The sequence below is a fragment of the Ptiloglossa arizonensis genome, chromosome 7 (assembly GCF_051014685.1).
Source record: "Ptiloglossa arizonensis isolate GNS036 chromosome 7, iyPtiAriz1_principal, whole genome shotgun sequence".
NCBI lineage: Eukaryota > Metazoa > Arthropoda > Insecta > Hymenoptera > Colletidae > Ptiloglossa > Ptiloglossa arizonensis.
The window spans coordinates 15981624-16007708 of record NC_135054.1 but is presented as its reverse complement, the minus strand read 5'-3'; the positions used below and the strand labels follow the sequence as shown (position 1 = coordinate 16007708).

At 41.5% G+C, this 26085-nt stretch overlaps 1 protein-coding gene across 1 annotated transcript in view; it reads left to right on the top strand.

Annotated features, from left to right (window-relative positions):
• Positions 1–341: 341 nt before the first annotated feature.
• Positions 342–26085, top strand: part of Neo (ZP and PAN domain-containing protein neyo) — a 112066-nt gene continuing 86322 nt past the window's right edge. The window contains exons 1-2 of the mRNA XM_076316389.1: positions 342–373; positions 3371–3768. Coding sequence (XP_076172504.1) covers positions 3399–3768 — 370 coding nt within the window. The 5' untranslated portion in view covers positions 342–373; positions 3371–3398. The remainder of the gene's footprint in view (positions 374–3370; positions 3769–26085) is intronic.

Genomic DNA, 26085 nt, shown 5'->3' with positions numbered 1-26085 from the left:
TGCCCCCTCCCCCTTCTGCCGATCGGTCGAGGAAGAAACGTGCGCGGCGACTCGGCCAGGTGTATCCAGTGCCTAAGAGCCAGCCGGTCGACGTCGTTATACTCTGTGGCGCGGTGCTCTCTCGCGAGGTGCGTATTATCACTCCACGATCGTCGCCGATTTTACCGAGTGGTCGCGCGTGTGGCGAGGTTAACGAAACGAGACACCTACCGGGGGCTGGGTGGTTGGTGCGCACACGGGGTACGTTAATTGTGCCGGTGATCGTCTACGTTGTCCGAGGCCGAGACAAACATTCTTTTTCACCTTGAAAATCTTGCGTGGAAGATACGGAAGAACCACAGGGGAGGTGTCCTTGAAATTTTGATATTAACAGGTACGTTTCATTACTGGTATTCCGTTTCGTGGAGCAGGTTCGTGTTATTAGATTTAGGTAAAATTCTTTCACTTTGAAAATCTTGCGTGGAAGATACGGAAGGACACCAGCAGAGGTGTCCTTGAAATTTTGATACTAACAGGTACGTTACATTACTGGTATTCCGTTTCGTGGAGCTGGTTCGGTGTTATTATATTTCGGTAAAATTCTATCACTTTGAAAATCTTGCGTGGAAGATACGAAAGAACACCAGAGGAAGATGTTCTCCAAATTTTTATATTGACAGATACGTTCGATTACTGGTACTTGGGTTCGAGGAACGAGTTCGGTGTAATTCGGTTTAGGTAAAATTCTGTCACTTTGAAAATCTTGCACCGAAAGATACGAAAGAACACCGGATGAAGATGTTCTCCAAATTTTTATATTGACAGATACGTTCGATTACTGGTACTTGGGTTCGAGGAACGAGTTCGGTGTAATTCGGTTTAGGTAAAATTCTGTCACTTTGAAAATCTTGCACCGAAAGATACGAAAGAACACCGGATGAAGATGTTCTCCAAATTTTTATATTGACAGATACGTTCGATTACTGGTACTTGGGTTCGAGGAACGAGTTCAGTGTAATTCGGTTTAGGTAAAATTCAGTCACTTTGAAAATCTTGCACGAAAGATACGAAAGAACACCAGAGGAAGATGTTCTCGAAATGTTGATATTAATAGTAATATTTTATCGAAATCTCGCTCTCTTTCACGGGCATTCGAAATTCGTACAACTTCGCTACTTGAGCTTTCGTTCGCTTCATCGAATCGCGCCGAACGTACATACATAGTCGGATGGTGTCGACGTTCCGCCGGTTGTTATTTAGTTCCGCGCGCGCTAGAAAACAACGTGACGAGAATAGAGGCCGTTGAAACGCGTCGATATTTGTGCACTTGCGTTTTTTCCCTTTTTTTACTCTTCGCCGAAGTAGCGCGCGGCGCTTCGACGGAAGTAGCGAATATTCGAACCGGTCGGGGTCTCGTTCGATGCGGTGAAAAATGTCGGAGGAAAATCTGCGCGTACGGGTCTCCGACATTTATGCGACGCGAAGATGAAATTTTATTGGGAAAAATTTCACGATCGTTCGCACCGATCTTTCTTATTATCTGGATACTTTTCTATCGTTATTGCGCTAATACTGGAACGCAATTCGAAAAATGAAATGTATTTACAATTCGACTGATATTCGTGTTTCGATATATTTCTGATTTCTCGAGCAAACTCGAAAACTCTTGTCCGATTTGTTTGTAAATTTTATCCTCGCGGTTGTATCGAATTCTTGTTGGAGGAATGCACTTTGGTATGCAATGCATATGTATTTGAACGAAGTGTAAATAAAGTAGCAATAGAATTGCAACTATGAAATTCGTCGGTTCGAAGATCTGTTACCTTCGAATTGTTTGTTAGTTATAGAATCTGTATAATGGTCCTTGAACTTGGCAATGTTTCCTGCAAAAATGCGACCAAGGACGAAAGATCATTTCCTGTTGTAGATTCTACGTATCGACTTTTATCGAAACTTTGATACATTTTTGAGAATTTAGGAGAAAATATTTTTTAAAATAAATATATACGGTGTAATTTCGGTACACGAAAGAAAAAGCAGGTAATTTGAAAAGAAGCACAAAATGAATAGAATACCAACACTTTCGACGATCATCAGTGATTAACATTTATCAAGGGCGATTAACAACACTCCACCTGTAATTCTAATTCCACGGATAAACGCGAGTACACGAAAATCCAAGCTTTAATTCCGAACGTTAGTAATAATTGTAATATCAAATTTATCGTATTAAATCCATCAACATATGGAATAAGCGAGATTAAACGCAAATTGTTATTAAATCTAATTTCACCCGTAAAATGACCAAAAATTTTTGCAGCAAGTTACCAGGCACGGTAATTACAGAAACTGCGAATAAATAAACAGGACGATCTTAACGACAGAATTATTCGATCAAATTATTTATCTTAATGGAAGGACGAAAGGAATAGTTCACCATCTAGAAGAGCTTTGGACGAATAAATCCCAGTCGAAACCACTCTTGTAAAATCGTGTTTGAAAATCGCGGAGTAATTTAAAACAAAGATTGCTATAAGTCCGGAAACGATGAATATTAACTAGTTGCTTTGCTAATAGCTACCACAGGAAGTCAAATGTTTTCTGTTTCGAAGAATAGTAATGGCCGGAAGTACCATGTTTTTCTCGACATTTTGAAGTGTACTCAGCCTTTGAGGAAAACGTGTTCACCAAACATTTTCAAAACGTGCAAAAATTTCCTACGCCCTTAAACAGTAGTCCCCAAAAACTAAAAAAAATTCCACGGTCCCTGAGAAACACAGCAGCCCCAATACATTCGCAATAAATAAATCCTCAAAAAGTAGAAAAACTTTCAACATACTTTACCCTTCCTTCCAGAGCATCTCCAAGGACCACTGTACTGCCAACTTGTTCACGAAAAATAAATCCTCCTAAAAGATACGAAAATCTCCCACACTCTTTATCCTATTTTTACGCTATTCAACGCCTCGTCCTGTTCCCCGGAAACAAATCTCCGAAAAGAAAAAGAAAAAAAAAAAAAAATAAAATACAAAAGAGTTCCCTATCCATCGATAATCGAAGAAGACCCGTAACGAATGATTCTCCCGGATGGAAGAGCCCTCTGAAGAATAAAATTCCTCGCGTCCAATCGTCACCAGTCGTTTTCCAATTGCGGATAAACGTCCCGAAAGACACAAAAATCTCGTACACCCTTCCCTCCCCTCTCTCTCTATTTCCACGCGTGTCCACGTGCCAGCCACCGGGCAGAAATCTCCAAAGAAATAGAAAAGTGTCCTGTTCACCGGTAATCGAAGAAGACCCGTAACGAATAATTCTCCCCGGTGTTGAGAGCCCTCTCGAAGGAATAAATTCCTGGCACATCGGATCGTCACCGTTCGTTTTCCTGTTGCAGATAAAGGTCCCGAGACAGGTGGAGCGGCATGATGACAAGGGAGCTCATCGCGACGTTGTTGGTGCTGCAGGCTATCGCGAGGCACGGTCGCGTGGCGGGTGCGGAGTCCGCGCACGCGGTCGACCAGTCGGCCTCTTCCGTGGTCCCGTCGGGACTTTCTGGGCCGGATTACACGGGGCCATCCGCCGGTTCCGACGAGTGCGACCCAGAAATGGTGGGCTTCGAGCTGGTGACCGGTTACGTGTACACAGCGCCAACGAACATGCTGGAGTCCATACCAGGAACTCTGATGCTCACCGACTGCCTGGAGATCTGTCAGGCGAACGACTCCTGCCAGGCGGTGAACTACGAGACGGGGCTGTGCGTACTGTTCAGTTCGAACGCCGACAGCAACCCAGGTAAGATTGAATCGTTATCGTATTTGCGCGTGAACGCTGGCGGAGCCGATCGACGGCGATATTCTCTCTCTTGGCTGAAACGTCAACAGGGGCCCAGAAGACTCTCCGTAGTCCACCGGGCGATCAGTCTTTCTCCCGATACGTCGACGTTGAACGGTGCCACGTATCCGGGGATCGTACATATATGTATGTTCACGGCCGAATAAGGGAATTCCGTGAAGCGTGTAAGCGTTCCGCGGAATGATTAAATGCCCAGGACGATGGATAAAATAGACGTGTGTCGTTTGTACGGGGCGGCCATCGCCGCTTTATGCAGCACGTGAGTCGCCTGGCTGAAAGCGTAACGGGTTCGATACGATATTCGGACGGTGGACGGCTATTTGCTTGTTCCATTGTGAAGAAAGTATCCGTCGAGGAATTTCGAGGTCGGAGAGAATGTAGAACGGATTGAATCGCCTACGTAGAATTGCGTATTGACGAACCCCTCTGTGCACACAACATCCTCCAAGATTGAGCCTTTATGCGTTTAGACGGGACGGCCGGCATCGATTTTCAAAATTGTGTATCAACGAACCGTGGGGTGGCTCTCTGCGACAAACCAACGAGAACATTCGATGACGAAACTGAACTCTGACGTATGTGCACGCGCGTGGGTTGAACTGGGAGGGAAATTAGAAATTCCACCGATGGAGAATAAATATTTATCGGATAGGTTTAGGTGGGACGTTGCAACGACACAGGGTTCGAGAACAAGCTCGAATATCGTCGGATATTGGGAAAATTAAAAGTTTTCCGGTGTAGGAAATCGATATTCGTTGTGTGTATGTTTAGATTGATTCGAAGAAAATTTGAGAGAAAAGTCGAACCGTGACGTTAGATACGTTAGATACGAAGTTTTGGCAATTGAAACCGAGTACACGTTGGTTGCAGTTTAAGTTGATAATTCGGAGTTTAATGATAGTTGGGAAACGTTTGAAAATGATTTTCAATTTCGATTCTAGTATTTTCGGTAATTTTAAAATCGTTCTCAACGTCGATTACACTCGAGGGCTTACGAACTCGAATTTACCGTGTCGTTCCATGAAACTACGAATAATTGATAATTCGTTCGTCAATATTATTTAACTCGCGGGGGTGAAACGAAAGAAAAAATGATCGCGTTGAAGGGTGTACACCAAAATTCGTCGTAACCGTCACCGTTACAGATTTGTCAGCAGCGTGGAGCTTTACACTTTGAAACAATTAAAAATTTCCATTTTCGTTTCTACGACTGAAGCTTAAAAAAAAAAAAAAAAAAGAAAAAAATAGAAATGGTTTTCTCGTCGAAAGAATTTTTCCCCCGAATGCTTAGCGGATCCTCGATTCAACCGTGCAACGCGTTTGATAAAATTCACTAGTTCGTATGTTGGCTGTCGAACGTATATACCTACGTATTCGATCGTTATTAATCGTCCATTTCGCGGATTATACAGCGAGGCGTAGCGTAATCCGCGTTTGTCGATTGTATCGCAATATACCGCGTATCGATTGTGTACGCTGGGAAAAAATGCGCCATTTTTCGAACACCGGCTACCATCGAAAAACTGCTGTTTTCTTCGAATACGTTTGCACGTCGAATTCAAAATTCGCTTAACGTTGAAACGAACTTTTTCGGAGTTAAGAGACGCGTGTCAATTTTTATCAAAATCGTAATCGTTCTCGAAAAAGAATCTCCCCTCGAGTTTCACCGATAGACTTTTCAACGAAACATTTGCCATCCTTCGATAAATTTACGCTTATAAGGTACTAAAGGTGTGAACTCTTAGGGGTACTTTTAAAGGGCGAGGGTGCATAAATTGCGAACTCGGTCTGTCAAGAGCCTATCTGTCAGAAACATCTGTGTACGAACATACATCCCACGGTTTGAAAATGTGTGTGTGTGTGTGTGTGTGTGTATGTGTGTGTACCGTTGCAAATTAAATTTTCTCCGTCGAATGGTGACTTTAACTTAGGATTCGAATCGATACGTACGATTTTAAATCGCTCGTCGTAAATTTATTCTAAACGATTCCACCTCGTTAAACCAACATTGCAGGCTGTTTTCTTTCCAACGACAAGATTAAATAAAGCGTGTTAATCTTATTACTTATTCATTGGAGTTAACTGTTTTCTTTTTTTTTTCTTTTAATTTGTTCGAATCACAACGATAGGTATTCCCTCACCAATGTTTCAAGGAACGATTTAGTTCGTTCGTTCTTAAATTACCTTCCATTTAAAAGCGACGAAACAGTGTGAACAGAAACCTTAAAAACACGTAGTAAAACGAACGTAATATTTCGTGTTCGAGATAGTCTATAGCGAAAACTATTCTTCCGTGTATTTGCTATGTATTTCGTAGCTAAAACATCGATCAAAATTGATTTTGTGTACAATCACCAATCACTGCACTTCTCTCTAAAACACCACGAGGAAAAAGAAGGTATACAAATCCGTCTGAAACGTATCGAACAATTTCGATATTCCGTAACAAACAATTTTTTTTCCCTACCTTTCGAGCCAGAAATTTATCCCAGCCCATTGAGAACGGACAAATTTTGGTTCGTAACTTTTTATTTGGCAAACCATCGAAAATATTGCCGTAGTCGTTGCGTGCCGTTGTGCGTTAAAAGTTTCATAATTATATTTACAAACTACGAGTTTCTATACTCCACGTTCGAACTAATAACGCGGAAAACCGAGCCTGAAATTTGTCTCGCGGATGAAAGATTCGTGCCGCGAGTTAAATTATTATCCAATTTCGATTTTGCGTTGCCTTTATCGCTCGTTTTCGTTCTCCGTAAGGGAACGTGTTCGTATATTTAAAAATTTGATACGAAAGAACGACATTAGTTATGGGATAACCCTATGTACCCGTCGTCCAATAATTCTTTCGATTTGAAGCTTTCGATTGTACCGCGCCGATTCACAATCGCTTTACGTGCTATCTGTCTTCGATTCCCCTCGATCTTATTTAAATTTTCGCAAAGTACGAAGCAGCGTTCGCATCCGCGAGCGCGGTTGATTTTTCTACAAAACGTTGGAGCAAAATATCGAGAGCCAGCCAAGGGATTTGTCAAGCGCTCCTCGACCTACTCTTTCATCGCATTTCGAGACGTCGGATTGAAGACAATTTTAAGCTATTTCGGCCACGAGCGTCGCACGGATTACGTGTTAAAGTTTTACTGTGCCAGCCCTCCCATTTTTACGCTCTCTCGTACCGTTTCAACGAAGTTTTTAACGGTGAAAAATGGTAGCGCGAATTTTTGCACCGCGTCGCGTATTCGCCACTCAATATTAAAACGCTGCTGCTGATTCGCGCGGCGATTCGAACGATTCTAAACGGAGAATGGGAAATGGAAAGAAAACACTTCGACGAAATAAAAATAAAATTTATACGACAACGATTACCGGGAATATTATCTTCGGGAAATATGCGATTATTTTCGAAAAGAATACGAGACGTGGTACAAACTAGGATGGTTCGTTTAAAAAAATACACGAGATGTGGGATGAACTGGGATAGTGTGTTCGACGCCATTATCTCGATCTCGAGTTCGAGTTCTCTTCGATGTAGAATAATGATTGCGAATAAAAAATATGGAGTGAATATTACTTTTGTAATTTTTCTCGGGAAGGTTAGTCCAAAGGATTATTAAACATGATTTTGAGAGTCAAAATGAGCGAAAGATTAATTTATATATGTAGGTTAAATACGGTTTTTCGAGCAATGGAATAAATAAACCAATTTTGCATACGTAAAGATGATTCGAAGAAATCGTTTAAAAATACATACAATAATGTGTAATAGAGCTAAGATATATCGGATACTATAATATTTGAAAAATTCTGTTGCCATTCTTCTATCTATTATTGATACCAATTTTATAACATTCTATGTAGTTAGATTTAAAAATCATTTCGTACCAAAGAGAACTCGAACTCTGTAGTCCAGCTGTAAATATAATTGGATCGTTTTGTACACGCTATTATTCCAATTTTATGTTTATTTTATGCAGCAATTATTGCAATCTTTCGTAATAAAAAATTATCGGGGAAATCTTTCAAGAGCGCTGCATACAAATGGGAGGAAATTTGAAAATTTACATCGACCGAAACAGTGCACGCCAACAGAACGGAGTAATTTATCATGAAAATCATTTCCACAAATCAATTGAAGCGATACAAAATAAAGACGGTGCCACGGATTGCTAAAAACAAATTAATTCATATTACGTTCACTGTTGCGTGTGGAATTTTGATTTATATATCGCGCGCCACCATTTTATTCTGGTCGTTTATTAGCTCGTATCGCTGAACAAAAAGTACAACGTGCATTTGTTACGGAATACGAAACGTATTATTGGTGAAAAGATAGACAACACACTCGTGGCATCTTTTCCTCTGTGGGACTAAACTTCCTCGAATTCGATTAAACCGCGGACTAACTGTAAAGCTGTAACGGCAAGCTTCATCTGGTTTGGTTGCCAACATTGATTAAAAATACAATTTGCTGAAATGTTACGGTGGTTCCCGTTAATGCAACTAGAAGTTCGTCCATGTACGAAGCAATATGAACGTCGAAACTGTGATCTTGGATAATCAAGTGCGCCACAAATAACGCGTTACAGTGACGGTTCACACGCAGCGTACACAGTTAAGAAAGAAGATAATGACTATAAAACGAGGATACATTACAATAATTCTGTTCTATCCGGTGTATTACACGAACTTATTTAAGATTAGACTCAGTAGCAGCATTTCTCAACTGCATCTTTCCTCCTTGCGTTTATTTTCCTGCATCTCGTCTCTTACCGCAAAAGAGTGTTTACTGTACGTGTACAATACCGCAAGCATTGTGCAATAAAAACGTTATATAAAAATCAACGCAGACGAACACGTCACAATGTTTTCTAATAAAGAAAATGTAGTTCGATAATGGAATGAATAAGATTTCATTCAATTCTTTCTTCGTTAGAGAAAACAGAGAACAAGTTTATACAACTATTCTATGTGGAATATAATTCTGTTATTCCATTGATTCGTTGAAGACATTTTTTTAAATATTTATGAATAACTAATACATATTATAAAAATTGAAATTTATCGTTGTTCGTGAATCAATTTTGCTCGTGAGACTATATAAAATGTAAATATAGTTTTTTGAAATTTACTCGAGCATTTAGATGAATTTTTGTTTACAGACGCATGCACGTACGTATGAACAAAAAATTCTTGTTCCTCCATAATGTGTTTTTCCATAAAAATATTTGTTTCAAATTTTGTTTCTACTACAATACTTTTCCCCTTTTTTTCTACTCGCTACGCGCATTCGTGATTTATGCACTACGTGGGTATTATTGAAACAGATAAGAGTTCTCTAAGTTGTAAATTTCAAATGTTCGCGAATGATGCGTTTCAATTCTATTCTTTTACGCTCAATTGACATCGGTATTACTTCGGGAAAGAAGTTCGATGGAATTCGATCCGGGGGAATCGAATCGGTCGACCTGTTATCGCAAAAAGAAAAATAGCGAGACTTACTGAAATATCTGTTACATAGAAAATCGATTTAGGTTTCTTGTCGTTTACACGGTTATCTTCGTTGATCTCCGGTTTGTAAATCCCCGGAGAATGGAGACGAACGGGACAAAACGTGAAACGAGTGAGAGGAAAAAACGAAACAGAATCTACATTAAAAGATAACATTACATACAGAGAGATGCAATTACGAGCTCATATTATTTCTACGGGGCTTCAGTCTGCTACTGTGTGCTCGCGTCTCTTTATGTTTCTCTTTTCGCCGCGAAAGATTAAATGATTTACAAATCGTTTCGGCAAAGGACGAACATTTAACGGGGGAAAATATACCTCTTGCTTGTATTACCAATTCAATGGAAGAAACTTGAGAAGAATGCTTCAAATAATGAAGAAAGAAGAATATTTCTGGTTTCGTTTTAACTTCAAACTGTAAAGATGTTCTTTTAATTTTTCAAACGGAGTTTTTACCTCGATAAATTTCATACTGCGAGGTATTATCTGCAACGGGTGTTGTTAAACTCAATTAAGTTCGTCGTAAATCGTAATTAGTATTATTTACGAAACTCTTAATACGAGCAACGTCAAGGTGATAATGACTGCTCGAACGAAAACGGATAAAAAATATTAAGCCAGCCGGAATGAGAATTGCAACACTAACTAAGTAATTCAAGCTTTATGGAGAATGTCCCGTAGCTAAAGTATGAGCTATTAATTAAAGAACGTACAGGTACGATGGAGCCAACACGTATCGTTAACCTGTTCAGGGATACTGGCACATATGGACAGTATACGTACGCAATTAATATTCGAGTTATTTTAAACATTGTACCATGGAAACTGGCATTAAAATTCTGAATAAATATTCGTAAATAAATTTCTCCATGATGGACCGAGAGAACACTGTTGCAAGGCTGATAGATGTCACGATCGGGTATCGGTTGAAATTTTTGTTTATTTTAAACAATTCGTCCCTGGGGTGCTCGAGCGGTTTATTTTTTCAGTTATTTTAAATATTATAATGCGGAACTAACCATCAAAAATGTGAATAAATATTCATAAATATATTTTCCAATAATGGAACAGTGCAATACCGTTTCAAGATTGATAGACGTTACAGACAGCTACGAGTTCGAAGGTTTGCATTGTTGCATTTATTTCCAACAAAATAATTCGTCCCCGTTGAATACGGGTCGTTCGATTTTCAAGTTTTCTTTTTTTTTTTTTAAATATCGCAACACGGAGATAACAATAGAAATTACGAATGAATATTCGTAAATAAATTTCCCAACGATGGAGAACGTAGCAACCTCGATACGTATACCGAATCGCTATCGATTCTTTTATATTTCGAACAATTCGTCCCCGAGGAATTTGAGTCAGTGTACCAAGAAAATGTGAAGAATATAATTTCAGTTTTAATTAAATCCCGAGCAGTGAAGAAAATCACTGAACCCGCGTTTCCTGGATGTAACAAAATTATGCGAGATCGGTGTAATGCAACGAATACACGTAACGCAATATCATTGTTACTTAAAGGAAAACTTAATTGCACTCCTACGCGAAAGATTCGAACCGCGTTCAATGTTCAATGTGTTGATGATTGCAATGATTGCTCGATATAACGAGCTCAAACTTTCCGGTAGTATTAACAATGTGGCACGAAAGGGATTTTCATTAACGAAGCAATCTTACGTCGAGTGTGCTCCAGATGCATTTTTATCAAATTCCATGTACGAAAATCTCGCTGGAACAATATGCTGTAACGATCACGTGCATTGTCAGGCAACTCCGGCGCGCTGGTTCCTCATGAATAATGGATACTGGTATAAGTAAGTGTAATGAGAAATGCACTAATTGAATCTTCCGGGGTGTAATTAATATAAACTATGCGTTCGTGGCTGGCCGACTCGTGAGCATTAATTACATGGTAAATGAGTTGCCGCATCTATAGAAAAGCGGCGCTATTCCGCGAAGGTCTCTTTCGATTACCCGTTAGTGTTCCGGCGCGTTCACCTGTTCAACGAGAAACAACAATACGGAAGAATGACGATCAATCGACACGTCGATTCTGACCACTCTCGCGTGTCTCGAGAAAATCAGATCGATTCTTCCCTGTCTGCGTTCGTTTTCAATAATTGTAGCATATTCCGTGCAGAAAGTAATTTTTTAACAAGTGATAGTCAAAGTTGAAATTCGAAGCATGGATCAAGATATAGACCTTTGTACGGATCAATAAGAGAATTTTGCCGTAAGAAGGATAGAACATTTTGAAATTATCTTAAAAATTATTTTAGTCAACGATTCGAAATTTGTCCTACACGCGAAGTTAACTCAATATTTGAACAATTCTGTTTTGGAATGCAAAGGTAAGGCGCGATCATTGTAGACAATTCGAGGGAATACCATCGTCATCTTGTAAATTTTTTAGTTTTCCAATTTGATCTAATTCAGGCGAGAGTACTCGTTAAATTATGAAACACCCGAGAAAGAAATTTAGGATTGGGAATAACAAAGCGGAGAATTTCTTTCGTTCGAAGAAATCTTTAGATTATTGTCGATCGAAACAATAATAGAAGTAGTCAGTGTAAATATAATATATTCATCAGATGAGTACGTACAAAAGAAAAAAGAAATAACTTTGTACAGTAAGAAGTAAACTGGAAAAAAATAAAGAATGATATATATAAATCAAGATCCACTCACAATAAGAAGTAAAAGAATAACACAAGATAATTACGAATAAGTCTCCAAAAAAATTGACTTCCATATTTTCTCGCTACAAATTGCCTGCTTTTGTATTCATGAATCGATTATCGTTGATAGTTGTTCGTCGAGAATTTGGTCTCCTTATTATTTTCCGGTAATCGACGTCACCTCTGTATTTATTAACAGAGTGTAGCCCGTCATCGGTGCGAGTTAACAAAGTTTTTCCGTGTCTTGAAATTCGTAATATCTCTGTCCGTTGGAAGTTGCCGCCTTCGACGCGAGTGAGTTCGGAATTGAATTTAAACAATCGCTGAAAGGGGAACGGTACACTTTTGCAACAATGAAAACCAATTTCCGGGGTTCCCGCCCAGTGAGTTCTCCACCCTGAAACGCGGCCGAGGATTCCGCATTCTATAAGGGATGGAATTATTCAAAAAGTTGCATTCACTTTCTCGAAGTACATAAATTTCTGAAGTTGGAGGAAACGCACGGGTCATGGTTACGAAAACATTGCGAAAACGGATCAACGAACGATCAGGCCGCTTGTTTTGTTCGTTCCCGTTCAGTTTTCGTGTGTTTGAAAGCAACGCGTGCACACTGGAACGAATTGGGACACGAGGCATTGTTTTGCGTCAATTTCTCGCTGTTGGTATTGTCTGGCTGTGAAAAAATAATACCCGTGGAATTTCGATTAAGCGTGGCCGGCGTTATTTTTTTAATCGAATTTCGATTCCAACATCGTTCGAATCAGGTGTTCTGTATTTTTACGACCACACCGAGTTTTCTGACGAGCTGCAAAACGAGTAGTCCCTATTAAACGACGTGAAAAAAATATACTCGTTTAATAACGGATCATTTTCATCGACGAGCTAACAGATGGTTCAACTAGGGAGAACTTAGATCCAGTAGAGGACCAATCGAAGATTATAAATTTTGTAAAGATTCAACTAGAGATCCTAAATTCAGTTCAGAGGTTCAGCTATAAATCTTAGATCCACTGTAGGTTGAACTAGAGGTTCTAAACCCAGTACATATAACCGAGGATTTATTATCCTTCTATTTCCATTCTCTAGAAAATATTCAAAGACGAAGCTAGTCACAGAGGTTAACAATTTTTCATTTAAATCTAATTGATCGAAATTCTAAAATCGGACAATTTGATCGCACATTAGAACACGCAATCGTGTTTTACGGTTCGTGTGTTTCCTTCGATCAAGGTCGAGTCGATGTCACAGATTCAATTATTTACTTGAATAATAATTCGAAATTGATGCAGAACTCGATAAAGAAATCCCTCCTTTTATGGACGATTAAATTAAATATATATATCGAACATTCTCGATACTCCCCTTATATAATAAAAGACGTCCTTGACTAATAAATATTCCGCGACGGTTGACTCTTTAGGTGGTTGTTTTCCATTTACACAGCGACCACCGATAATTACCAATGTTACTTAAACGTCGAACTCGTGATTGTCCCGCGACACGGCCGTGCTCCGTAATTAACAAAAAGTAACCCAATCACGTCGCCTCCATTACCTGTGCAAGCGGCATCGTGAAAATTGAGTCTTAAAACACGCGGCGCGGCGCGGCGCGGCGCGGTGCGGCGATGATGACCGATGACAAAAAATAAGTAAAGAAAGATCGGTGCGGTAGCGGTGGATGAGGAGGCGGTGGAAAAGCACGGAGAGAAGGGAGCCCGAGGAACAAACATGCAAAATATTCGAGGTACCTTGGCGATCATTTACCGCAAACTTCTCGAGTTATCGAGCTGACGTGCAGGTATACCTGCTCGTGACAGCTTGACGTTTACAAAGTACGTTTTTTTTTTTTTTCTTTTTTTTCTACTTCTTTCGAGCAACACCTCTCCTACCCGCGCGTCGATTTCTGTCTCGATAGGACGGCAACCGATGAGTATCAGACGCGCATGATCTTGGAGCTAATTGCGTCACATTGAGCGTGCACCGTAAAATCGGTCGTGTCAAGCGTGCTTGCCTCTGTGGTATTTTCAAGCCCACGATGGAAAGAGAGCAAAAGCAAACGAAAGAAGGGGGACAAGAAAAGAGAGAAAGAAGCGGCGAACTCGTCGGAGATCGGCCAATCGTGGTCTCAGTTCGCGGATGACACTGACGTCGCCACGCTTCGATGACTTCCTGACGCCAGCTTCCTGTGTCAATGTTTCGCGAGCGTAACGACGCCTGTTCGCCCCGATGTTGCGTTTCTATTATCGATGTCATGCGACAAATGGAGCGCCGTTAACGTTTTTCATCGACGTAACCATTTTCCAGGCCCATGACCGAGACTCTTTTGGTATAGGCTGCGTTTGGGGCGAGTTCTCGAGATTGCTTTCTTTTTCTCTCTCTCTTTATTCTTTTTTTTTTCTTTTTTTTTTTTTATGGACGACAGGTTGTACGATCGAAGTGACTGGAACAGAATTTCGTGACTGTCACAATTATAATGGCTTAAATTGAGTTTGAAAAGTTGTAACGGATTTCTCTACGTATATGGTAATCTTCTCTTTAGGCGACAGTTGTAAATTTTGAGTTACAGAATTACGGCGCAACGTCAGACGCGAGGGATATCATTTTTATACTTTTGGTAGAATCGAATGACGCTCCTGGTTGAATTTAACAGAAGGAATACGATTAACGTTTGTTAATTATGAGATATAAATTTCGTACTGTATATGGGCATTGGAGTGTTTTCGATTCCATTTTCTAAATCATTATCGGTGAGAAACACGAGAAATTGAAAATTATATTCTTTGATTTGAAGAATTTAGAATACAGAGATACTGCAATAACGAGAAAAAATATTATTAATATGAAAAGAAGTTAGACAATTCGTGGAGATAATTTTGGTTCACAGAATAATATACGAATAAAATTAATGACAGCTAAAGTCTATTGTACACAACTGATAGACATAGCTACGATTCGAAATCTAAACTTTCGATCATTGAATAATGTTGATAGGGTTAATTTACAGACTCGAGAGAAAAAAAAGAATTTTCGTAAAAGGCGAATAAATATTCGTCACACCAAGAATACAGTTACCTTCGTTGGAAATTCTGTGCGTTGAATATTTGTTTCTTGTAAAACGAGATCAGCGGCACGATCCCCTACGTACTGTGGATCATGATCGATAGTGAGACAATGACGACAGAGCGCGAGCGTCACGATCATGAAATTTCCGTACCCAGGGCCCGTTACCGAATGATAGGATCGTCTTACGAGCAACCTAACTGCCGTCTACTTACCGTTCCTTATTCGTTTACAAACCGTATCCGTTCGTTGTCTTCAAAGGCCCACTTACAATTAGTGCTTGTCAGTATTGGACGTTTCGGTAATTAGTCCACGAATAATACAGTACCCGACCGTAATCGTGGTACAAGAATGATCCTTGACGCAAAAATACACAATAAATCATTTTTCAGGAAGCCTTGTTTTTTAAAAAAATTTTAAATAGTTGCTGAATACACGTGTACTTTAACTACGAAGTATATTATACTTTTGTAATTGTACTTGTGTAATTAGTAAAGTTTGATCAAATATAAATCGAAAATATCGAAAAATTTGAACAGAATATTCCTTAGGAATTCGAAAAATGACAAGTTCAAGGTAGATTATTTAGTAAATTTTCACTTAAGAAATTAATCATTTTTCCAATGTAATTTGAATATTATTGAATTTTACCACTCATGAAATCGTATGAACGAAAACAAACGGAATCGTGCATATGTAGCCCGGTATAATAATTATTCTAAAGTGTAATTCGACAAATGTGCTAGTAGCTATTGTAGCGGGAAAAAGGTCAGACCTGGAAAGAATTGCGAGTCGTATCAGGTCACACGTTTTAGTCAGTCTTTGTCGGGTCTACAACTGTGGAAAAATTACTCGACAGTGTCCTCATTCTACTTATTCATCGCACCACATTCCCCTTAACCAAGGGGATCGATTGTTCTTTCTCTCTACAATACACGCATATTCGGCGAATATTCAAAATTGATTTTTTTTTCAAACAAAGTCTTGTACGGAACATTCTTTTTCCTCTATATTTTCTATTTATTTTCTGCGCAAAGAATTATCCCTTTTTATCGTTGTACCGCGCTTTCGACTGGATACTGTATATTCAAGGTATCACGTGACTAGCGGAGCTATATGATTTTTCCTTCTCTTTGTTAGCCTCGTTCTCTTCATCGTTGCTCGGTTACTTTTGTTTCCTGTATCGTTGCTTCGTTACATTCATTTCCGCGTCTGCCAAAGTGGATTTTAGTGCAGAGGATTTTGCATTAATCTTTGATTCCTGGGAATGGAGCACTTACTCTCTCGTAGGCACCTATGTTTGAACAATTTCCCTTTCATTTAAGAATTAATGACGACCGAACCGTCTGAATTATTAGCCGAAAAGGAGAAACGCACACAAACGATTACATATTTAAAATGCAATTATCAAAAACTAGAAGCAAACTTTTAACCGTATAAAGACATTAATGAAAATATTATTCATTCAAAAGTAATTCGCTTTCGACTAATGGAACCTTTCATATTTTTCTTACGTTTTTAATTATTCATCGCGAGGTGCGATCCACGTATCTCGGGTACTCGAAATTTAGTTACTCGGTATTTTTCACATCGAAACAATTCAGTTCTGGTAACTGTACCGAATTTAGCAAAGTAGGAAATTATACGGACGATCCGAGATTTATGTAAATTCAATCTTCTGCTTACTAACACGAAACGGATATATACAGTGCTCGGACCATTTCAGGATTCGTGACGTAGTCTTTGAAACTCTCTCTAAGTGTATATGACAGAGATAGTGTATTAATCCCTTGACGACCAAAGCCACAAGACGGAAACTTCACTGTGCAGATGGAGTCAAATAACTTGCCTTAGAAATTAACTTTTGCATAAAAGATCTCAAAGCACTCGTGTCTGTACATAGTTCCAGGTCACAGTCTTCGCGGATACGTCTTGCGTTCTTTTCTTTAGCCTTTTTCCTTCACATTGCGCATCCTCGAGGATTTCTACCGTCAAAGAAATTTTTCGTATAAAATGGAATTCGCGAGAGTCGTTGTTTGCGGATCGGCAATACATTCGAAGTTGAAGAAAAATTCTACAACGAAACTGATTTATCGATTTCCCAGTTACTTCGCGAAGTCGTGGTTAATACTGACGAAAACTTCAGACGGAAATGCTTTCGAACTATTCCACTGTTGTCTTGAATAAAACATGCCCTGATACGTATCGTTGCGTAAACTGTATACAGGCACATCTTCGAGTGAATAACCTAACCAATCTGTATTACGATATCGTTGTTCGCATAAGTACCGGGGCAGTGTAAGTAGCCACTTGCATAGATCCGTATCTCCTGCTAACGCGAACGACACACACTGGTCGATTTCATTGATCTCGACAAGCAAAATCGAAATATCGAATTTCCAGAAATCATTCTTCCAAATAAGCTTGGTACATGCTTACAGAATATTTTTGTAAATATTCTTAAATACTCAAGTACTTCAATGGTTATACACTTTGAGTATCTGAACATTCGAGTATCTGAAGTTTCTCGAGGCTGTTGTATTTTTTTTTTAATTTTACTCTCATTTAAGATATTTTTCATTAGCTGCATTGAATGCAGCTTTTTTTATGTCCATTCTTGTTTCGATTTAATTTCCATCATTCTATGCAGTCTGGATTGGACTCAATCCGAATAGTAATTTTCGAATAACGATATTCGAGAAACAATATTTGAATAATGATACTCGAGTAGCAAAATTTGAATAATAATATTCGACTAGAGTAACGTTCGAGAAATGATACTCGAATACGAATATTCGAATAACGATACTCAAATACTAATATTCCAATAACGATACTCGAATACTAATATTCCAATAACGATACTCGAATACTAATATTCCAATAACGATACTCGAATACTAATATTAACGATACCCGAATACTAATATTCGTATAACGACACTCAAATACTAATATTCCAATAACGATACTCGAATACTAATATTCGAATAACGATACCTCGTCGAACATTGATGCTCCGGTGCCCAAATATCCGAAGTTCATCGACAGGGTTCGAGTAGACGCAAACTATTCGGATGGTAAATTATTCGAGTAGTGTGAGTCCTACTCTGAAGCAGCGTTCACGATCCCACCTCGGCCGCGACTGATTCTTTTCACTAGCGCGTACAACGCCGACAAAAGAGACAAAGGGAAGGCTCCGGTACAGTCTTTCCGGGCGCAGTTGCTCAGATATGTATATCCACTCGAAGCGCTCGAGCTTGCCAGCGAGTCATTTTTCACTCTTATCGTTTGCCCTTTATTTAAGCGCGGAATCGAGTGGGCTCCGTATAAAGGGGCGCGGGCGCGTGGAGAGCCCGTGCCGAAGCATCTTCCTACCCAATAGGGAGAATCGTGACGGTATCGCCAGGAACTTTATAACGATATAGGTGGATAAGTAGCCGCTCGAGAAGACGGCGCCGGTCCCTAGGTGGAAGTTGGCCGCGTTTTGATGGAAGTCGAAGCGACGGACCGGCCCGATACGAACTTGCCGGCCCTGTGTCCGAGAGATTTAAAGTTTCTCGCGCATACTTTGGGTATTACGGGACTTCGACGCGCCCTCGTGGCCGCGTAGCCGCTGTAGACGGTGGAGGGAAGAAAAAAGATAGAGAAAAAGTAGAAGAAGAAGAGAACCCCACCTTTTCCCTCGTGCCCGGTGCAAAATTGTTTATTAAACGTTTCGAACACGGCTACCGTTTGAATAACTGATTCATCGTTGAAACGCGAGGCACCCGTCCCGGAGTCCTCTCGTACGCGAAATTAATTTTGCGATTTAATGGAATTGCATCAAGTCAGAGAAAATTCCCGCTCGCGTAATTTATGATCGTTATTCGGAAAACTGAAACAGACGATCTCAATCTCTGGCGGCGGTCCGCCGTTCATAAAATATTCCGCGATTCACCTTGGCGCGGTTTCAGCTTTTAGCGGTGCCGCTAACTTCCAACTGCTGATCAAAGAGGATTACCAGCTTAAGTCGGCTCGTACTGCAACGGATGCAACTGACAATTCCGGCGAAGGTTGTGTTCGGGAACTGGTGAAATGTATAGCAATTACAGGAGACCCGAGACGAATTTCGTCACACGAATGGCGAAACAATGCGCGGAGCAACAGCGGAGAAAGCCCTGAATCGAGCCACGCTCCGGGATCAGGGTCTCCGTGAAAGGAAAAATATCGAAAAACTCTCCGGGAGTTGAAACATTTTTTTTTTTTTTCGAGATCATTTGTCCCGAACACGAAGCTCCGAACGAAACGAAAGCATTTCATACTTTTGATCAGGTTCTACGCACTGTGTATCTAATTACCTGTTGAATGAAACAATTAATAGTTTCTTTCTTTTTTTTTTACTAAGAATTTATCATTTTACACTCTACTTTCAACTTTTATTTATAAAGTTATAATCGAATTTTTATTTATAAACTGTAAGAAATTATTCGTGTCGTTTCGTTAAAGATTACAATCGGAGAGAATAGTTTATCGAGGTACGAATTTCGAGCCGAATATTTCCCAAACAAATACACATCACGAACTCTCTATTAATTCCCGTCCCCTCGGTACAGTAACAAGCATCACCTCCGCTTCGTTCATCGAAAAATAAACAACGATTATCATATTGAATTACTAATTGATCAGAGCCCCAGACATTAATCAGAATTTAAAATGGCACCGCGTCGCGTTCCTCGGTATTCAGCTCGCGTCCACGTTGCGGAAGAATTCTTTTTATCGGCGTATTCCAGTCGTGTATTTATGGCAGTATTCGATCGCTCGACAGACGTACGCCGCGATTCCTCGACGGAATGTTAATTCAACAACGTCTCGAGATGACGAACGACTCGGTGGATTCGTTTCGTACGGTACGAGAGATCCCCTTTTAGTTTCGGTGGAAAAATGCATTCCGCGGCTGCAATTGCACAGAACGAAAGTTCAGGGCGGAATCACAGAAGCGTTAACGAAAGATCGAGGAAATGATTTCACGATCTGATTGTCCGGTTATTTACTGTCACTCGCCACGTTACGTCGGGTTATTCACCATCGAACGGATAACGGGGCCTGGCCGCATACCAGCCGGCCGCATCGCTGCAACACCATAACGTCGCACGTGCAGAACACCAAGATCCGAATGCATAACAACGATATTTCCTTATAAAACGAAAGGGCAGTTCGACCCGGCCCTTAACGCCTTAAACGACAACTTTCTCTACTTAACACTGGAACTACCGAAGGGTTCGATGTCACCTGTTTGAAACTTCTTTTTAAAATTATTTAATTATTAGCGGTGTCTTCGTCTACAATATTCGTGGACAATTATCGAAATGGACAACTAACTCGTAAATTAATTTCTCCTTTTCCTATTTAACTTTAAAGATACCTGTGCAATTTTATACAAATAGAAATACGTTCACCATCGGTAGTTCTATTGTCAAGTCCTCGATATTTGTTCGAACCGTAGCGTTAAAATTTGAAATATTCGATCATTCGTCGATGCACATGTTACTTTACAGTATTACCGAGAGTAACGATATTTAAAAGTTTACCAGTATTAGAGTTCGTGTCTGGTAAGCGCTTTAGGGAACCGTTGCAACTTCGGAGCACCGGTCCCGAAGGACCACCGTGACGTTTAACGTGTTAACGAACGATATTAAGATTTTCGCGCGTTCGTCGTACGATCGTGAGTTTACCGTGCAACGTCAACCTTTCATTATTTCGTGGAGAACGACTAAGTGTAACCTATTCGCAGCTAGCGGGGGACCATTATTACTCGCTGTTGCGAAGCCAGGCGAAGTGACATCGGTACACCGAAGAGAGGAGATTGCTTTCAGCTGTTCGCAGTCTACGAATACGTTAAGCGTGTTGCACGAAGAGTGTCTTTGGGACGAATGCGTGTACCGTTAGGCCGACGCTGTAAAAAGATCGGAACTCGCCACGGTGTGGGACGTTGTTCGTGATACGACACGCAAGAAAGTCATTCTTTGCGTAAAAGTAAGCTGAATTGGCGATGTACTGTTGGACGACCATTCTGTTATTATTTCCGTTTCTCGCCCCGAGTCCGAGAAAGATCCTCCCATTGAATAGGAATAGGGATAGCAATCCTCGGGATATTTCCAAATACGTGTTGCTGGGTCGTGCATTATTTAACGTTGATGAATCTCAACGATAAATCAATTACTCGGTTATTCAATCGTACAGTTATCGATGTCCGGGTGTTGGTCAGTGTGTAAAGGGACTGCGATTCGAATGCAATTGTAGCAATAGCGGTTAACGATTCCTTATATACCGACTATTGATAGTATTCTTGGAACGAGTACGTCGCTCGTACCTAAATTGAACCGAAGCGGTTTCTTGTTCACAATTTCAATTTCTTCTTTTATGTAATGTATGTAATATTTTACTCAACTCGTCGATTAGTCCAGAGTTCACGGTAAACTTTACTGTAACTTTACCATAATGGGTGAGTCAATAATAATTGACGTCTGAAGCGACTTCCTATTCGATTCTAAGAAACATCATTTCACGGTGAGATGTATTGCTTTTGACAGGTATTCTTAAACGAAAGTGTCGTTTAACACTTTTTCAATGTCGTTTATTTTGAGAACTATCGAGAAGATTAATTTTTTTCGTCGATCGAAGAACGAATTCAACGACCTGCGATAGAATGGCTTTGTTCCTTGGATCGTGCATTGTTTCCTTCAACTTCTGCGCTCTTGGAACAATTATAACCGTAGTAGCGAGTTTGCGCCAAATACTTTGGCCGGTCGAGGTCACTCCCTCCCTCCTACGTTATACTTCACACGAAACGATTTAAAGAAGCGTGACTCGATCAACGTCGATCTCCGCGCTAACTATAAAGCCCGTTTACCTTTGTCTGGCACTCTTACGTTCACTTTCTGACTCTTCTTCAGCGGATGTACATTTCATTAGCTTTCTCCGTTTCATTTTCATTGGCTTTAAAAGGAACAATAGAGTGGAGCAAACCACCGAGACACATAAAGTCACGCAGAGTAGCTACGAGTAGTGTATATACTGGGACCTCTCACTGACCTTGACCGGCCAATATATTCGGCGCAGACGTAACGGTCAGGCTGTTTGCGTTCATCGTCCATCGTGATTCATCGTAGTCGCCGGACAATCATTTCTCCACGAATCCTTGAATTGATCGTTCCAAAAGCTTCGACGTATCGCCAAGAAAATATACACGGTGCGGTGAAAGAAAAAGAAAAAAAAAAATTCCATTGCTTTACGGTGAGTCGCGATATTTCGAAAAATACCGCGTAAACAATGAAATCTCCGCTCGAGCGACACGAGCCTCCAGGGATACAACGAAATATCGTAAAAAAAAAAAAAAAAAAAAAAAAAAAAAAAACGATTTTCCAATACCGCTGGATTCGAGTAGCGTCGTTTTTCGATCGTTAGGCTTGGAAGTCTCGTTAACGATTCTTGTTACATTCGCGATCTCCCGTTGCAAACGCGTTTTACATCGTTGATAAATAATCCGCGAGATTCCTGCCCAGATTCCAACCGCTATTTTTCAATCCTGTCAAAAATCGAAACCGCAGCATTTTCGAAACGAACAATTTACACGGTTCACGGTGGACACACGCGCGTTGATTTGTTTCCCAACATGGGTGGATTAATTCACCCGACAAGTACAAATTCGTTCCGATGGGGGGGCAAGCGAACGCGTGACGAGCATTTCGCATACGCGTCGCGTTCATGGTCGCGGTGACCCTATTGTCGCGCGTGGATCTTCGTCAAGAGCCGCCATTTTTCCCGTGTCCGGAGCCACGGTCGCGTTTTCCTCGCGGAAACACCGACCTTTACGTTCACGAGGGCCCGCCCTTGGCTCGATCGCGCAACAACGGATGCGATCGAGGAGTCGGTTTCACGTCGAGCGACATGTACGCGGGATCGTTTACGTTGGGCGCAGCTATTGCTATAACCGCGAAGTCGCGGTCCGGCGCCGACGGCAGGCTAGTGTGACAAATTACACATAATTCACGAGCCAATTTCACACACGGTTGTCCCGCTAGGGAAGACAGCGCTGTTGAATACGTGCACACCGGGATAATTCGAAGAACGAAAGATTCGAACCGTGAAAGGAAATAAACAGGCATGGCGCGAACCGACGAAACGGATGAAAATCTTCGAGGGAGGATCGATTGTTTTACGAGATATTAAGTGGCAGTAAAAGCAAAGTATTTCACAACTCTCTCCCCCTCCCTTTGGTGTAAAATATCTCCCGTTTCGTATTTCGCGAACGATTTATCCGAACGAACAGGGCGCGTCAACGAAGAACGCGCGCGAGGGAGAGAAAAAACAAAAAGAAACGCGTCACGTGACCTTTACGGAGGCACGATTCGTTCGCACGCCAGGTGTTAATAACTTTTACGACGGTATCGAGGATTTGCTACTTTATTGTTCTCCGCGAGCTTGAAGAAAGATTGGGAATTTAATGCAAGGGAAAAACTGCGAAGCCTCCGAGCCACCATTAGAACATGGACAATGATGCATTATACAATGTGTGCTCGTTCGATGCTTCAAGGCCATTAAATCCGAAGCTCCCCTGCACGCTTGAATGAATCGGCGTTCGTAGTAACGAAAGTTTGATCCTTTCAATGATGAAATAGTGAGACGAGGACTTGATTTGTAAAGGAAAAGAGATGACTCGACGAATACGGTCTACGTGAATTATAGTCGAGGGGAACTCCGAGTTACGGAACCTCGGTTGCAGGGAAAGCCTCGGACGATGTTGATTAGGCGTTGGTATTACCGTTTCCCGGAAAAAACAGCTATTATTCGTCCCTAGTCGAACGCAGTTTGCGCAAATATTCGAGAAGCGAAAAGAAAAATGTTCGATGCGAGATCGCTCGAAATATCTAAAAGACTTTGGAATTTTTCGTTGGAGGATATCTCGAATAAATTGCTCGTGAAACATCGGTTTGTGTTTGGTGGTTGTCGCGTGTTTGGGATCGTATCAATTCGAATATGTTTGACAGTCTGCGAGAGATCGTTACGAAGTCTTCCGGCTGAAAAAGCTCTTCTATTTGAAGGATTACACGTCAGGAAGAAAGCATTAGCAGATCGTTGTTCGTATGTCAGATTTTTATCAATAATACACTGGACGTTTCGTTCACCAATTACGGGTACCGAGTAAAAGGAATAAATACTTCCGCAGGCTTCGAATATTAAAATACATATCGAAATAGCGAAACGGATCTCTACCATCTACCGCGAAAAGCCCCGCGCCTAAAAATAATCCAATAACGCAGTCGCATACAGTATCCCCGAACGAAACTACTCATATGCATACGAAAGAACCGCAGCAAGTTCTGCGCGATCGGCGAAACAATAATTCTTCGGGTGTCCAGGATGGGAGATATTCCGTGGAAACAACACGGGAAAGTCAACGGACCCCGAACGCCGTCAATAGCGGAGTTACGTGGCGATCCGTGGGCCTTTTCGCGTGTCCGGCGCAACCGGGGGACGAGCATTGCGTGTCTCGTCGTCGCGCCGGTACTGAATACCGAAAGAGTATACACAGTGGATTCCAAATAGCCGTGGGAAGAATTGCGGGCCCGATGGCTCTCGAATACTAAATACCCTGTGGCCGACTAGGCACACGTACGCGAGGTGGCAGGTGGTCTGCTCGGTCGCTCGGAACCGAGGAGCGTTAAAACGTTGGTAGCACCGCGATACGGGCGCCCGCGCCACCTGAAGCCCGCTGCGAGCGCTCGCGCAGCGTCACCGAGACCTACCGAGGTAACCGGCTACGCGCATGCGCGCCTGCGCGCACGCTGACCAACCAGACGCAGCGAAACGTGTGCGTGCGCGCGAACGCGTGTATCGCTCGCGTACGCGTTCGCGGATCGAGGTAAGTAAGGCGTACGTAAGCGAATACCTTCCGTATGCGCTCGCATCGGCGCATCGACGTTGTGGCGGTGGCGGTGGCGGTGGCGGTGGCGCGCGCTGCTCACGGGTGTCGTCAAACGACCGGGCACGAACACCGCAACGAGGAGAGGCGAGATCATTCGTGTCCCCCGGAATTTATGGGGTCCGCTCGAACAGCACCGCTACAGCTTGCTGTTGAATTTGCATAGAGTCGAGCGCTAATAGTCGGAGATAACCGAGGCGGGAATCGCCGGGGACGACGCCTTCGTGCCACGCGAACTTGCTGCCTTTTTTCCCAACATCCCCCTCCACCCCCGCGGAATGCTCAGATACGCGGAGCCGCACGAACGAAACCGGCCGCGTTTCCGATTTTCTGCCGGATCGCGAGATCGTTTTAATCGGGCTGCACCTTCGAACGAGCACGGGGGTAATTATTTACAGTGCTCGGATACCTCGGGGGATTTCAATGATCTCGTAGCACGCCGGTGAAACGGTCACGTGGAATGTACGCCCAGTAGGTGTTTTCTTCTTTTCTTGGGGGGAGGTTTTCTTTTGCTCGTTTTCACCTATGATTGGGTACTGTATTTTACGAAAGTTTATAGAACGATTCTAACCTTCCGATTTTGATGGAATTTCGAAGATTTGTCCTCTTTCGATCTCGAGGATGCAGATTCGGTCGCTTTCTGTGGATTTGGACGAAAGTTGGAAAGTTTTCAGACCGTCCAAAAAGTGAAGGTCAATCTTTGCGAAGTTTCGACCATACGATGTCTTCTTCGAAACTATTGGATGAACCGGGAAGTTTTTCGAAGAAATTTTCTTGGTATTCGTGGAAGAGTAACACGGTGCACAGGTCGGTGAGGAAAGATTAATTCGAAAGTCGGAGAATCACGTGGAAAAACTATTGTTCGCGTTACGTGTACATTTTCGTGTTACGCTTTCAATCGACGATACGTATACAACCGATATCGTATCGCTACAAGAGAAAGAAATTTGAGACGAAGCGTTGAATTCGAAATAAAAATAGTTCGTTGTATCGTCTTTTCGAAAATGTTCAGAACGGGGGTCGTAGAAATTGAAACCGATACGTG